Genomic DNA, 13,648 nt, shown 5'->3' with positions numbered 1-13,648 from the left:
CAATAGACTTTAGAAAAAAATAAATGAAATATATATTTTTGTCTGTTTAAAGCCAGCAGCAAAAGTGGACCACGAAACCTTGACAGAAATGGTGAAACCTAGTATTGATTACGTGCGCCACAAGAAATTCCGATCTGGGAATTTTCCATCGTCATTAAGCAATGAAACTGACCGTCTGGTCCACTGGTGCCACGGTGCCCCAGGCGTCATCCACATGCTCATGCAGGCCTATAAGGTTAGTGCTTCCCTTCACATCCTAGGTGCCCACCAGACAGACCCAGGTTCTACCACCAAGCTTTCACTTTAATTTTTGTCAACCCATTTGACTGCACACTAAAAACCTTCTCGAATTCATGTTTTTACAAAATACATAGGAAGTCTGTTTCACTGTTCATCACCACTCCAGTTAGTGCTACAGGTGTGAGTGTGTTTTAACAGGGAAAACCGGGATGACAGGATAGTGATGTTCTTCATTCTAATGAGGGTATGTGTCCAGCAAGGTGGGCACAGTATTATGACCAAAGTGGTTTTTTCTTTGCATTCACATAATTTTATTTTCTTGCTTAAATAAGCCTTTGTTGCTAGATTATTATTATTATCATCCAAGGGTTTTATTTTTCTTTTCCCCACAAGTGTCTCAGAAGAGGTAGTGACTAAAGATGCCTTCATTATTCAAAAGGAAATCAGGCAAACAAACAAAAATCATCATTGAACCATCCAGGAGTTTTTAAATTTGAGTTTAAAATTACTATTCTTAAGAGATAGGTATGGTGCTCAAATTTTTATGTATCTGGGCACTATAGGAGAATGGGCAGCACCTTCACTGATTAACTCTCGTAGGCTCTAAATATCTTCGGGTACTATTAAGATGCTGTTGATCTCTGTCCTAGACTAAGATTTATCATCTAAGTTGAAAGCAGATGATGGTTCTTTTATAATTTTATTTTTAATTTAATATATCTCTATTTGTAATAGTTTGTTGAGGACTGTTGCTCATGTATTGATGAAGGTATGCCACTGTAACACAATGATTACTCTATTTAACTCAGCATTTTATCGAGGTCTCCTAGTTGTGGATAGGTAAAAGAGATTAATGGAGGAAAACTCATTATTTCTACCCGAAAATAACAAAAGAATTGACTCCTGAGTCAATTTTATTTTTTCTTTATGACTAAATTATTTAGAAAAATTTTGAGGAATTATCTCTCATAGGCTAATTTCTTAGAATTTTTTAGTTCTCCTACAGCAACACCAAGGATATTCAAATAATATAAAAATCAACATTTAAGAAAATAACTCAGAAAGTCGTGATGTTTGGTGAGAATGAAACACAATGAAATATACTCTTTGAAAGTCAGAAGACCTTAATGATTCATCTTCTTAACAATACCCCAGCTTTTAAATTAAAACATAATCTCCGGCAAATCACTGCCTCCCCATTTTTAGTGTTTTGGAGCAATTGTAACTTCAGTGTTATAAATGTCCTACAATAAGGTATGAACCTAATAATGGCAATAAAAACAGGGACCCTTTGATTTGGAAAACAGATCTCTAACTGGTAAACTCTGAAAGCACTCTAAAGAGCATCAGCAAAGGCTGTGGGCGCCTCTTGGTGGGCTGCTGTCCCAATTGGCTTCACCTGACCCATGGACAGCAAGAAGTGTCGGGGCCAGTACTCCCTGGACCCTGTCCATTTCCATCATCCCTGGAAAGTGGCCACCACTGTTCCCACCCCTGTTGGCCACCCAGGGAGCAAGCCCAGCCCTTCCAGCTGCTGACCGGCTACTCCCTGCAGGGCTTCTGCACGGCGTCCCTTTCTCTGCCTTCCTGATTCCAAAACGAAGTTTTCTCCATAGCGCCACAGGTTTCTTAGTCATTAAACTTAGTTCTGTGTTCTAGATTAAGGAAGGGAAAGGAACAGCAGAATCTTCTGGAGGCAGAAAGCTATCACTGATAACTTGAGAAAGCATATATATTACATACTTCAAAATAGCTAGGAGATTGAAACATTCCCAGAACAAAGAAGAGGTAAAAGTTCAAGGTAATGGATATTCCAAATACCTCGATTTGATCATTATACATTGTATGCATGTGTAGAAATAGCAAATGTTCCCCATAAATGTGTACAATTATTACAATAAAATAAAATAATTATTTTTTAATTAATTAAAAAATATTATGATAAAATAAAATATCAATAAAAATTTTAAAAGAAAGCATATATAATATAGTTTTGCAGTGGAGGGTTGTTTTCTTCATAGCATGATCTGCAGAAAATAGGCTAACCCTGCCTGCCTTTTGGGGACACTCAGACCATGGCTGTGGGTTAATCGAGGTGAGGGGTGGGAGCAGCTGCTGTAGACACACATTCCTAGACCAGCAGTTCTCAACCTGTAGGTCGCGACCAATGAAAATATATCCTGCATATCAGATATTTACATAATGATTCATAACAGTAGCGTAATTACAGTTATGAAGTAGCATCAAAAATAATTTTATGTTTGGGGGTCACCACAACATGAGGAACTGTATTAAAGGGTTGTGGCATTAGGAAAGTTGAGAACCGCTGTCCTAGACTATATTTTCTCTTAAGTTATAGTTAAATTAAGAGGGCATACATTCATTAAAGCTCTTAAAATTAGGTAGGGAATATCTACCTTTTATATAATAACAAGATTTAACAGTTTCCCATCCTAGTGTGTAAGTTCTTCAAATGTGCTTATAAAGGCAAAAAGTACTAATACCCTTCATAAATAAAACTGTAAGTCGAGTCCAGATTTACATTTTCCCTTTTTATAGATGCTAACCATGTTTTAGTATTTAGTTAGGGTATACCCTTCTGTATGTAAACATGTATCATTTGCTAATTTAAAATTATTTGGTATTTTAGATGGTCTTGGGTGCGGGAAGTCAAGTTTTTATTGCTATTCTATGGTATATTAGGAATTTTATTAGTTGCATATGATTTCTAACAAATTACATTTGTGGACCTGGTAACTGGAAGCTATTTTGATGAGTAGTTACAGTCAGCTTTTGATTATCTGACAGCAAATTATGGGTAAAAGTAGAAGATTCTACCTTTTAACTACGTATTTTGAGCCCTAGGCCATTAGCAGTTTGAGTTGGTTCAGCCATTATAAACAAATACTAACACTGGGTAAATGAAATTACTCATTGAATAGTGTCTAAGAAAACCATAGAAAAAAGTCATACCAAAGCATCATCACTGTAATTTGCAGATTTTGTTCTACTGTGGGAAGCAGCCACACCATCCCACTCCCGCACCTTTATGCCTGTGCTGGAGATCCCAGCACAGAACAACCTCAGAAATGCTGCAGAAAATGCCTGTATGGAAATTACATTCCGGAAACTCATCTGCAAGTGGTTATTTGAAATATAGAATGTCTTTTCTAGGGGAGAGTATCCCATGAAGAGATTTTTTTCAAACTGTACATTTTTTCCTGCTTCAAGCTTTTGATACCTTCCTAATATTAGGCATCATTTTAATAAATATGTTTTTTTTTTTCACTTATTTCCAGTTTTTGACTGTTATGGACAAGTCGCTGTGGACATTCTTGTGTGGGTCTTTCTGTAACCTTACATTGTCGTGTCTTTTGGGTGAGGAGGAGAATTGCAGGAGCATAGGGCAGGTGTATGTTTAGTTTTATGAGAAACTGTCAGACCTTTTCCCAAAGCGGCCGTACCATTTTACATTCCACCAGCAAGGGAAGAGACCTGTAGTTACTGCACATGTCAGCCTCCCTTGCTATGGAAGGTCTTTTTGAATGTGGGACTCTGTTGTGGTTTCTGTCTCCCTGATGGTCACCACTGTTGAGCATGTTGCTTGAGCTCATGAGTCATTTCTGTGTTTTCCTTTGTTGAGTGTTTCTTCAGATCTTTTATCCATATTGTTTCATTCTTTTTTTGTCTATTGTTATTGTAAGAATTTATTTATTTTTTATCTTTGGCCACGGCTGGGTTTGAACCCGCCACCTCCGGCATATGGGGTCGGTGCTCTAGTCCTTCTAGCCACAGGCACCGCCCTGTAAGAATTTTTCATATTATTCTAAGAACTCTTCTTCATAGAGTTTTTAATTGTGGTAAATTCTGTTTTTCCCGCGTTTTCTTCTATGACACGTTACTTTCTGTGTCGTGTCTAACTGGTGACGGTTCATTTGCACTAGAATGGGGTGCGTTTTGCAGGTAGAATTTACTAATCACAAATTCTGAGGAAAGGGAAACAATAATGAAATATGTGGAGAAAGAGAAGAAAACTTAAAAGGGAGTCTGGGGACATGAAAGCTTCCCCAGGCTAGTCGGGACGCGCCTGTAATGCACCAGGGAGTAGGTGCCGCTAGGTTCTCCCTGGAAAGCTCATGCAGGCTTCCTTGTAGTGGGTCCCCCGGCAGCTGGTTGGTATGGCTGGCCATGCCACGCGCTGGGTGTTGTGGACCTAGCATGGGCACCGTGTGCCTTCAGTCCCCGGGTCTCCTTCTACAAGGCCAGAAGTCTCAGAGCTACAGAGACTTTTGTGACAAAACCCCCGGGGGCGGTGCCTGTGGCTCAAAGGAGTAGGGCGCTGGCCCCATATGCCAGAGGTGGCGGGTTCAAACCCAGCCCCTGCCAAAAACTGACAAAACACCCTTCCAAAGAGATGGGTGGCTTTCATTTTAATTTTGTAAACTAAACTTTAGAACTACTTTTGCAAAACTGTTGAAGTGGAAGGAGGATGGGGAGCAGACTGATAGACGCACTCCTGTGTTTCCTTGCCTCATGTTGGCCCCCATGCCATTTCACTTTGTCTGATATCATTAAACATCCTAACCAGAAAGTGAAGATATTTTGCTGACTCTTCATTGACAGCGTCTTTTTAACACTGCTTTATTTTTCATCGCCCAGGTGTTTAAGGAGGAGAAATACCTGAAAGAGGCCATGGAGTGCAGCGATGTGATTTGGCAGCGTGGCTTGCTGCGCAAGGGCTACGGGGTCTGCCACGGCACCGCGGGCAACGGCTACTCCTTCCTGTCCCTTTATCACCTTACACAGGACAAGAAGTACCTCTACCGAGCCTGCAAGGTGAGGGTGTCTCCATCCCAGCTGCTTCTTCAGGACACGCACAGTAACAACTACAACCTTTCTTCCTTTTAACCTGTTTCTCTCAGCTCTGGCCTCTCCGTCTCCTCTGGCACAGCCTGGCTCTGGCCTCTGTGTACCTATGAATTAGGGATCACACGTGTAAATGCCTGTGCAAGAACACACACCCTGATTAGCATCGCCACTTGTGCCACTAAATTGTTAGTGTTAGGACTCAGGCGTGTTTCTTCTTCAGGTCTCAGTGTCCTCACCTGTGAAAATGGAAAACAAAATACCACCCACCTCCTAAGGATGTTTGCTGTAGAATTAATTGAGCTCTTGTGCAGATCATCTGTTGTCATCTTCCCAGCAGCCGCCCATGCGCTGCAGGCCAGGCCCTCACTGACTCCGAGGCTGCCAAGCCCACACTCGCCTCTCTACCACCGTCGCCCTGTCACTGCACTTTCTTTCCTACCACCCTGCACCTCCACGGACCCACTTGCTACAGAATGGAGGGTGCCACGCTTGCTCCCACTGAACCTATTATTAACTGTCTCCTTCATCAAGAAAGCCCTTTCCCTGAAGTTTGCATGGTAGTTCCTTGCCCTTCCAATCTTAGCTTCACTGTAACATTCTTGGCCTTTGAGATCCCCAGGTGCTTCTGTTTTTGCATGTTTCTGGAGTATGCCAGTCCAGTAGAATATGAGTGCTGTGACCCTGTTTGTCTAGGCCCCTACTCTGTGCCGGTACCTAGAATGGTGGTATAGCACCACCAGATCCCTGCAGCTGGAGTGTGGGGGAGGGGGCCGCACAGGCGACAGGAGAGCTGAGGGAGGTGCTGGGCTCTGCAGGCAGTCTGACAAGGATTGATCATGGTGAGTAAATCCATATGGAACATGTGAGAAGACTTTATGAGGGTTGAGACACAGCCAGTGTTTTAAAGATGAAGAGCTTTTTAGGTGGGCCAGGAAGGGGTGGCCCAGAGAGGTAGCATCCATTCCTGATTGGGAGAATGGCTCATGTAGAGCCTCAGAAAGCCCAGTATCTTCCTGTAACTCTGAGCATCTCAGTATTGAGAACATGGAGGGAAGGAAGTGTGTGGGAAAAGGTGAAGTCGGGGGCAGAGACCAAAGGAAGTGAGCCCTTCCCCTGCAGTCGGGAGAGGTCCACCTTGGTTAACCTCTAAATCTCTGGGGAGTTTCCAAATTGTGCATGGAACCCATTCTAGACCCACAGAGAGAGCCCAGGAGCCCCTATGGGATTTCAGTCCCCAGCAACATCGCACACTATTATGGAAGATGGGGTTCACACAGGGATTTGTAACCCATGTTCAGACTACTCCTTGAGAAAGATTGCTATAGTGTGGTGGGAAGGATGAGGGGCTGGGATTTCCCCAGACTGTGGTATAATAATTAATGCAGGAGATCTTGGGTCCTAAACCAAGGCATTGGCTGGGATAACCCAAGGGGGGACTTGAAAACACTTAGGATGTAGAACCCACAGAATTGAGGGCATTTTTTTAAGAGGGAGAATATGGAAATATCTGAATGTCTGTTGTCTGACTCAGAAAATCAGGTAGGTAGCACATCAAACATGCTAAGAGTGAGATTTGGAGATTAAAAGCAGAATAACTTTTGTCTTAGACATGCTGAATTTGATATTCATCGCATTTATTACTTAGGATTCTCAGTATATAAGTGACCAAAAGAAATTGTGTTAGCTTAAGCAACAAAGGGCTGTTTATCATAACGATACTGGAAGGGGGTGTCTGAGAAGAACAGGGCATAGGGCTCAAAGGAAAGGTCCAGGAGAGCTGAGGGTAGGGCACAGTCAATATGAGGTGGGGCTGAGCAGCGGGGCCAGTGTGGTGCAGACTGTGCTGCAGACATGGGTTGAGCTGGCCCTGGCCAGGGCAGGAGCACCTGTTTTCCCAGCTGAGGCGAGAGAAGATGGCCGTGGGGCCAGCACCTGATGGCAGTTCCAGGGCCAGGATTTTTTATTTGTGATAGAGCGTGTGCTTCGAGTTGCTTCTGGAATCATCCTCCATAGAGGGGAGGCAGGTGATAGAGGGACAGTGTGTGGTTGTGTTGCTAACAGTTGTCTGCTTCACCTTCCTGACAGCCTGTGGGGTGGAGCCCACCATGCTGGGTAGGACTCAGGGTAGGGGCGACCTGGGCTCTCCCAGACAGTCCTAGAGGACTCACTGCTTCAAGTGAAAACTCTGCCCTTATCAGGGAATGCCTTTCTTTTCAGTTCGCAGAGTGGTGTCTAGACTATGGAGCACATGGATGCCGCATTCCAGACAGACCCTATTCCCTCTTTGAAGGTAAGAGTGAGAAGAAAACTGTAGCTTTAAACATTTGGGCAAGTGAAGTAAGTCCCTGCCTCTAGGGCGAGGTGTCTCTCCTGCCTATAATCTCAGCACTCTGGGAGGCTGAGGTTGGTGGGACCCTTGAGCTTAGGAGTTTGAGACCAGCCTAAGCAAGAGTGAGATCCATCTCTACTAAAAATAGGAAAACTAGCTGGGCATTGTGATAGGCACCTGTAGTCCCAGTTACACAGGAGGCTGAGGCAGGAGGAATGCTTGAACCTAGGAGTGTGAGGTTGCTGTGAGCTGTGACACTAGGGTACTCTACCCAGGGTGACAGAGTGAGACTCTGTCTGAAAGGAATAAAATAAAATAAATAAATAAATGTATGTTAGTTAAAAAAAAAAAAAACACTATAAAATAGCAGTGAACAAATTATTTATTGAAATTGTATCAAGTCTCTTTACCTCACCTATTTTTTTGCTCCTGTGAGTGTCTTCCGAGGGTCCTTGGGTCTTCTGTGAAATACATGCAGAAGAAACATGGAAAGCTGCTGCTCAGGGAAGAAATAGGCCCACTCACTCCTCCACCTTCCATCTGCAGCACTGAATATATTATCAGTGCAGTCACAGGAAGTTCAAATGGTTAAAATATATTTAAATAGATGTCAATCATTTAAATTATATAAAGAAGACAGCACCCATAGCTCAGAAGGTAGGATGCCAGCCACATACACCGAGGCTGGAGGGTTCGAACCCAGCCTGGGCCAGCTAAGACAACAATGACAACTGCAACAACAAGAAAAATAGCTGGGCATTGTGGCAGGTGCCTGTAGTCCCAGCTACTTGGAAGGCTGAGGCAAGAGAATTACATAAGCACAAGAGTTGGAGGCTGCTGTGAGCTGAGACATCACAGCACTCTACGGAGACTCTGCTTCAAAAAATTAATTAATTAATTATATAAAGAAATATGAATGATACTAAAAATTAGAAGTGTTAGTAATAAGAAAAAATAAGGCTGGGTACGGTGGCTCATGCCTGTAATCCCAGCACTGTGGGAGGCCAAGGCTGGTGGATTGCAGGAGCTCACAGGTTCGAGACCAGCCTGAGCCAGAGTGAGACCTTGCCTCTAAAAAGAAAAATCCGGGCATTGTTTTTATTTGAAGAAAGAAATCCAGAAACGTATTTTAAAAATCTGAAAAATACTAACCTATCAGAGCCTACCAGAAACAAGCAGTGACCTACAGGAGAGCAGAAGGGGGCCATGCTGCTGTGACCGTGTTCATGTTTGGTGTCAGGCAGTGGACACTGCTTGGGACACTTCAGCAGGACTGAGCTCCTCCAGGAAGGTCCCTGCGACCCCTGGGCCAGGTGGCCTGTCACAGGGAGGACACCGATGGGCATGCACATAGTAGCTCCTCCACCATCTGACAGGAACCTGGTTAACACCTCCTACTAACTCTGTCTGTGGGCACTGCAGGGCACAGGAGAAAGAGGTGACCTGTGAGCTTCTTGGCCTTCAGGGAGTTGTCCATTCAAAGATTTGGACCCGGGCGGCGCCTGTGGCTCAGTGAGTAGGGCGCCGGCCCCATATGCCGAGGGTGGCGGGTTCAAACCCAGCCCCGGCCAAACTGCAACCAAAAAATAGCCGGGCGTTGTGGCGGGCGCCTGTAGTCCCAGCTACTCGGGAGGCTGAGGCAAGAGAATCGCTTTTAAGCCCAGGAGTTGGAGGTTGCTGTGAGCCGTGTGACGCCACGGCACTCTACCCGAGGGCGGTACAGTGAGACTCTGTCTCTACAAAAAAAAAAAAAAAAAAAAAAAAAAATCAAAGATTTGGACCCACTAAACTTGAATGAACTCCATTTAGAGTATGGACTTAACTATGTTGTATCTGTGCAAATACACTGCATTTTTATAATATAGAAAACTAAAATGTTTATTCTGAGAAATTTTTTCTGTTGATTTGTTTGAATATTAAAAAGATCATATTCTGCAAAAGATCACAAATAATTCAGACATGAAAGGAGCACTGCTGATAAGCTTCACACGTATGAACTAAACACCATATAGATAAAATGGACAAATCTCTTAAAAAATCAGAGGTATAGAGAAAGCTGAGAAAAACCTAGATGTCCTTCAGCAGGAAAATGGGGTGACTGTCTGCGATGTACTACCAGCAATGAGAAGGAGCCAGCACCAGCGGGCGCTGAGGCCGCGTGCTGTGACCATTTGCTATTTGCATGAAGTCCTGCCAGTGTGGACTCAGACTCACACTGTCGCTGCCCCTGGGGGGACCAGCGTGGTAAGGGTGAACCAAAGAGGGATGCATGGAGCTTACTTGGCAGTGGAAATGCCCTAGGTCTGCACAGGGGTCTGTTTACACGGTGCAGACAGCTGACAGAACTCAGATGGGGACACAGAACACCTTGTTGACTGGCAGTTTTACACAGAAACTGTCCATGTTACCAGGTAATCGTGATGGGTCAGCAGTGTATTAGGATTTGTGTTTCATTGTGAGTTTTACCTCAAAAGAGAAACTATAAAGAAACCAAAACCGTGCAAAGGAGGAATTACTCCCTTGTCTGGGAGACAGGAGGCCCTGGGGGCTGGCAGCCTCCCAGCCCACCCTCCAGAAGTCCCTTGCTTAATTATTGCAGTGATGTGGGGGAGGGATCTTGACTAAATAAATTCAGGTTTGTTAAAAATAACATTGAATGTAAAGAAGACGTAAAATGCAGCTCTTTGTTGGGAAAGCTCTGAGAAAGGAGGTCTTCTGTTGAGGTCTCTGCATGATTAGCAGTATCTGAAACTTCGTGGCCCTAATAGTATATAATGTTACAGTTCCAAGATCAAAGCCCATGAGCCAAGTTTTAAAAAATAAAGTAGTGGGGCGGCGCCTGTGGCTCAAGGAGTAGGACGCTGGCCCCATATGCTGGAGTGGCGGGTTCCAACCCAGCCCCAGCCAAAAACTGCAAAAAATAAATAAATAAATAAATAAATAAATAATAAAGTAGTGAAGAAAACCAGTATTACTACCTGCTAGGTGCTGATGTCAGTGTAAGGATTTCTTTGCTTTTTTACGAAGTCATTTTTAGAGTCCTCAGTCCCCTATCCTCACAGCCCTGGTGAAGGGAGTGACTAGGAGACCCTCTACCCAGACCGGTGTGTGTTCCATTGCAGGCATGGCTGGCGCTATTCACTTCCTCTCTGACGTCCTGGAACCACAGGCATCCCGGTTTCCAGCATTCGAACTTGGCTGTTCCGAGAGGGATTCTGAGGTGCGAAAAAACAACTAAAAACCCGTTGGACCAAAAGCCCAGTGGTCTGCCCAGTGTCTGACACAGGAACAGCTACAAACACTGGAGGAGAGAAATAAAAGACCCCTCCACAGGCCCCTCTTATTACAGAGACGGGAGTTAGAGCATCGTCCCATCATCACTTTGTGACAGTATCCCTCACCCCTGTAAAAGGCCACTTTGTGCAGTCCAGGTTCTCTGTGGTGTTTGCATGTTTCTCTGTGTGTGCTGTCTTGATGTCGCAGCTGCCAGGAGGGAGAGCCCTGTATGAACGGGAGCCCTGAGCTGACCAGGCATGGATGTGTAACAGCATGGCCACCTTCTTAGTAGTGTGTAAAGGGGATGTCCCATACTGGCCTGGTGAGGACACACTATCAGTGTTTTCTGTGGGCGCCTTTCAGACGAACATGAGGGAGAAACTTCCGAGGCTGAGGTGAGACAGCAGATCCGAGGGTGTGTGGGGTGGGGTGGAGAGGCCACAGCTGTGTGCTTCCTTTTCTGGTTTTGTGTGAGGAAGGGGGGCATTGCAGCTCCATTGTGGTCCCCGTCCTCAGAGAGTTTCAGGTACTTTGTGTAAAGTGTGAAGGCTTGTTGCAGCCCCAGGCCACTCCTGCCTTGGGGAATAGGCGCCAAGCGGGGTACTCAGGGAAGACTTATGATGACCACATTTTGAGTAGCAGTGACTGAGCTGGCAGTTCTAGAGCCTTTACCCAGGTGTGTGTTATTAAAACAGACTCCGCCTCAATTTTATCAGGTTTGTAAGTATTGTAGGAACAGTGGGGACAGTCCTATGTGCTCACTGTTCTTACAGTAACACTTTTGGTAAGTATCCAAGTACAATTTGGGATAAATACATTTCATATTTTTTGGCCTACTTTTGGGTGATAAAATCAAAATACTAGTCTGCATTTTTAGATATGGGAAACATAATCTAAGCAAGAAAATTAGGGTATTATTTAACATTTTTTTTGTTTAAAAAACATGGGCAGTAGTTGGCTTGGTTTCAGGGGTTCTGTCATTAGGTGTCAATCCTAGGAAGGCTCTGTTGTCGTGGGACAGTGCTCCAGGGCTTCCTGAGTGCTCCTCTTACCAGCTGAGGCATGTGTCATCAAGGACAACACAAGATGCTCCAGTGGTCTCGGGCTTTGTCTCCAGGGCCTGCCTGAGCACGTCCCACCCCTAGTTCCCACTCCCTTCATGAAGGAGAGAGAGGACAGCTAGGTGAAGGAGGACACGGCTCTGTGCACCTGTGCAGCTCATGGGGTTTCTGACCGCCATGCCTCCATCTCTGCTCTGCACACGTGCTTGCTTTGAGGCATGGTTATTTTCGCCCACGTAGATTGACAACTTCCATGGGCATAAATCCTCATGCTTGTACTTTAATTGACTTCCTGGGCCTATGATGGGCTTCTTAGGGCAGCCCCATGCCCTGTGATGTGAAGGCAGGATGTGCTGTCCCCAGTTGGCCAAGGGCAATTATGCAGACACCTGGTCTGATGCCAGATCTCATCAGGCAGCACTGTGCCCTCCCCACCTCACCAGAAATCACACACTACAGACTCACTGATGAGGGTCTGCCTGTCTCATTCTCAGGGGAGATCAGCAGGGCTGCACAGGGCCACCTAGCTGCCCTGAGATAGCACTTCTCAAGCAAGAAACAGTGGTGACCCTGGCCCGCTCTGGCCGTGTCTCCAGACCAGGAGTGGCCCAGGGGCACTTCATTCCTGTGCATCTCCATCCAGTGCACTCTACGCTGTGCACACTGACTGCTTGCTAGTCTTCCTGGAAGGAAGGCTGAGGAGAAGATGAAATGCCTGCAGAATAAATGGAGGAGGCTTTATTTATAGGTTTTTTTAAAGTCAACTGGGCTGACACCTTCCTCCTTGCCTGCTGGGTCTGGTCAGATGTGTGGCTCTGTAATTCTGTACCCCATGTCCACCTCCTCTCTCACATCTGCCCCGTGGGCTGCTGCATGGACACAGCTTCAACCCTCCATCCTGAAGGTGAAGGAGAAATGACCTGTCCTTGAGAGGATAGGGCTCACAAAAGTCAGGTTAGTTAATGAGTGTCTGAGATCAGATCTCAGAACACCTCAGTCAGTTCATGGATTTGTTTGTGTTTTGTGTCTACAATTGTGTTTTGTGAAATATGTACAAATTTTGAAAATCTGCACATGAACTATGCCATTTTAAATTTAAAGGAAAAAAGTTGATGTCCACAAAAATTGTTTGGAGTTTTTTGGTTTTGTTAGTAAAAGACAGTTTTGTGATGATGACTTATGGGATCTTCTTTTGTTTTTGGTGCTCTTTGCCTGGAGGTGACATTGGTTAGGAGCAATGGTGACTGTTCTTCTGAAGATCCGATTCTTCTCTTGAAATGTGGCATCTGCTTGGGTAATGATGTTCTAGTCAAAGGTTCCTGTATATGCATCCTTTTTTCATTCTAGTGAGACCTTCCAAAGCCTGGACTCGCACACTGCTGGTGGGAGGCAGTCAGGCCCAAGTCACCCTTCTCGTGTGGTCACCTTTCTGAATAGCCCTGAGAACCTCTTCCCTCTGTTAGACCCCCAGGGAGATTTTTCTGGGCCAGTACTCCCTCCTAGCTCCAACTGTCACTGCATAAGAGAGACTTGTGGCTTTCCTGGGATCATGTGCCAGGTATTGTGCTGGCCATGTAATAGGAAGATGGATGCCAGGTAGATCTGGAAGGTGGAGCCAACCAGCCAGGTTTCCTGGCAGGTGCAGAGTGAGGAAGAACTGGTGAGAAAGCTGCGGCCATGGTGGGACCCGACACATGGACAGGGCTTCCCAGAAGCTGGGGTGCAGGGCTGTAGGTAGAAGGGTCAGGAGAGGCTAGAGGTTCTGGTTTTATATGTATTGAGTTTGAGGTAACAAGTATGGATTTCTCTTTTGAAGAGAAATCTGGGATGGAGCTGCCACTTGGAGTTGTTTGTTTATAATGTAATTTAAAAA

The 13,648-nt window shown here is 45.0% G+C and overlaps 1 protein-coding gene and 1 non-coding gene across 2 annotated transcripts in view; one reads left to right on the top strand and one right to left on the bottom strand.

The window, feature by feature from the left end:
• LANCL2 (LanC like glutathione S-transferase 2) overlaps positions 1-12,951 on the top strand; it is a 55,030-nt gene extending 42,079 nt beyond the window's left edge. The window contains exons 6-9 of the mRNA XM_053609616.1: positions 53-235; positions 4,900-5,076; positions 7,327-7,399; positions 10,561-12,951. Of these exons, the coding sequence (XP_053465591.1) occupies positions 53-235; positions 4,900-5,076; positions 7,327-7,399; positions 10,561-10,676 (549 nt within the window). The 3' untranslated portion in view covers positions 10,677-12,951. The remainder of the gene's footprint in view (positions 1-52; positions 236-4,899; positions 5,077-7,326; positions 7,400-10,560) is intronic.
• On the bottom strand, positions 633-716 carry LOC128560651 (small nucleolar RNA SNORD11). Its single transcript, XR_008373120.1, has one exon. It is a non-coding gene; the product is annotated as a small nucleolar RNA SNORD11 (small nucleolar RNA).
• Positions 12,952-13,648: the final 697 nt, after the last annotated feature.

This window comes from Nycticebus coucang, chromosome 11 (genome assembly GCF_027406575.1).
Source record: "Nycticebus coucang isolate mNycCou1 chromosome 11, mNycCou1.pri, whole genome shotgun sequence".
Lineage (NCBI taxonomy): Eukaryota > Metazoa > Chordata > Mammalia > Primates > Lorisidae > Nycticebus > Nycticebus coucang.
This window is presented reverse-complemented; position numbering and strand designations above follow the sequence as displayed.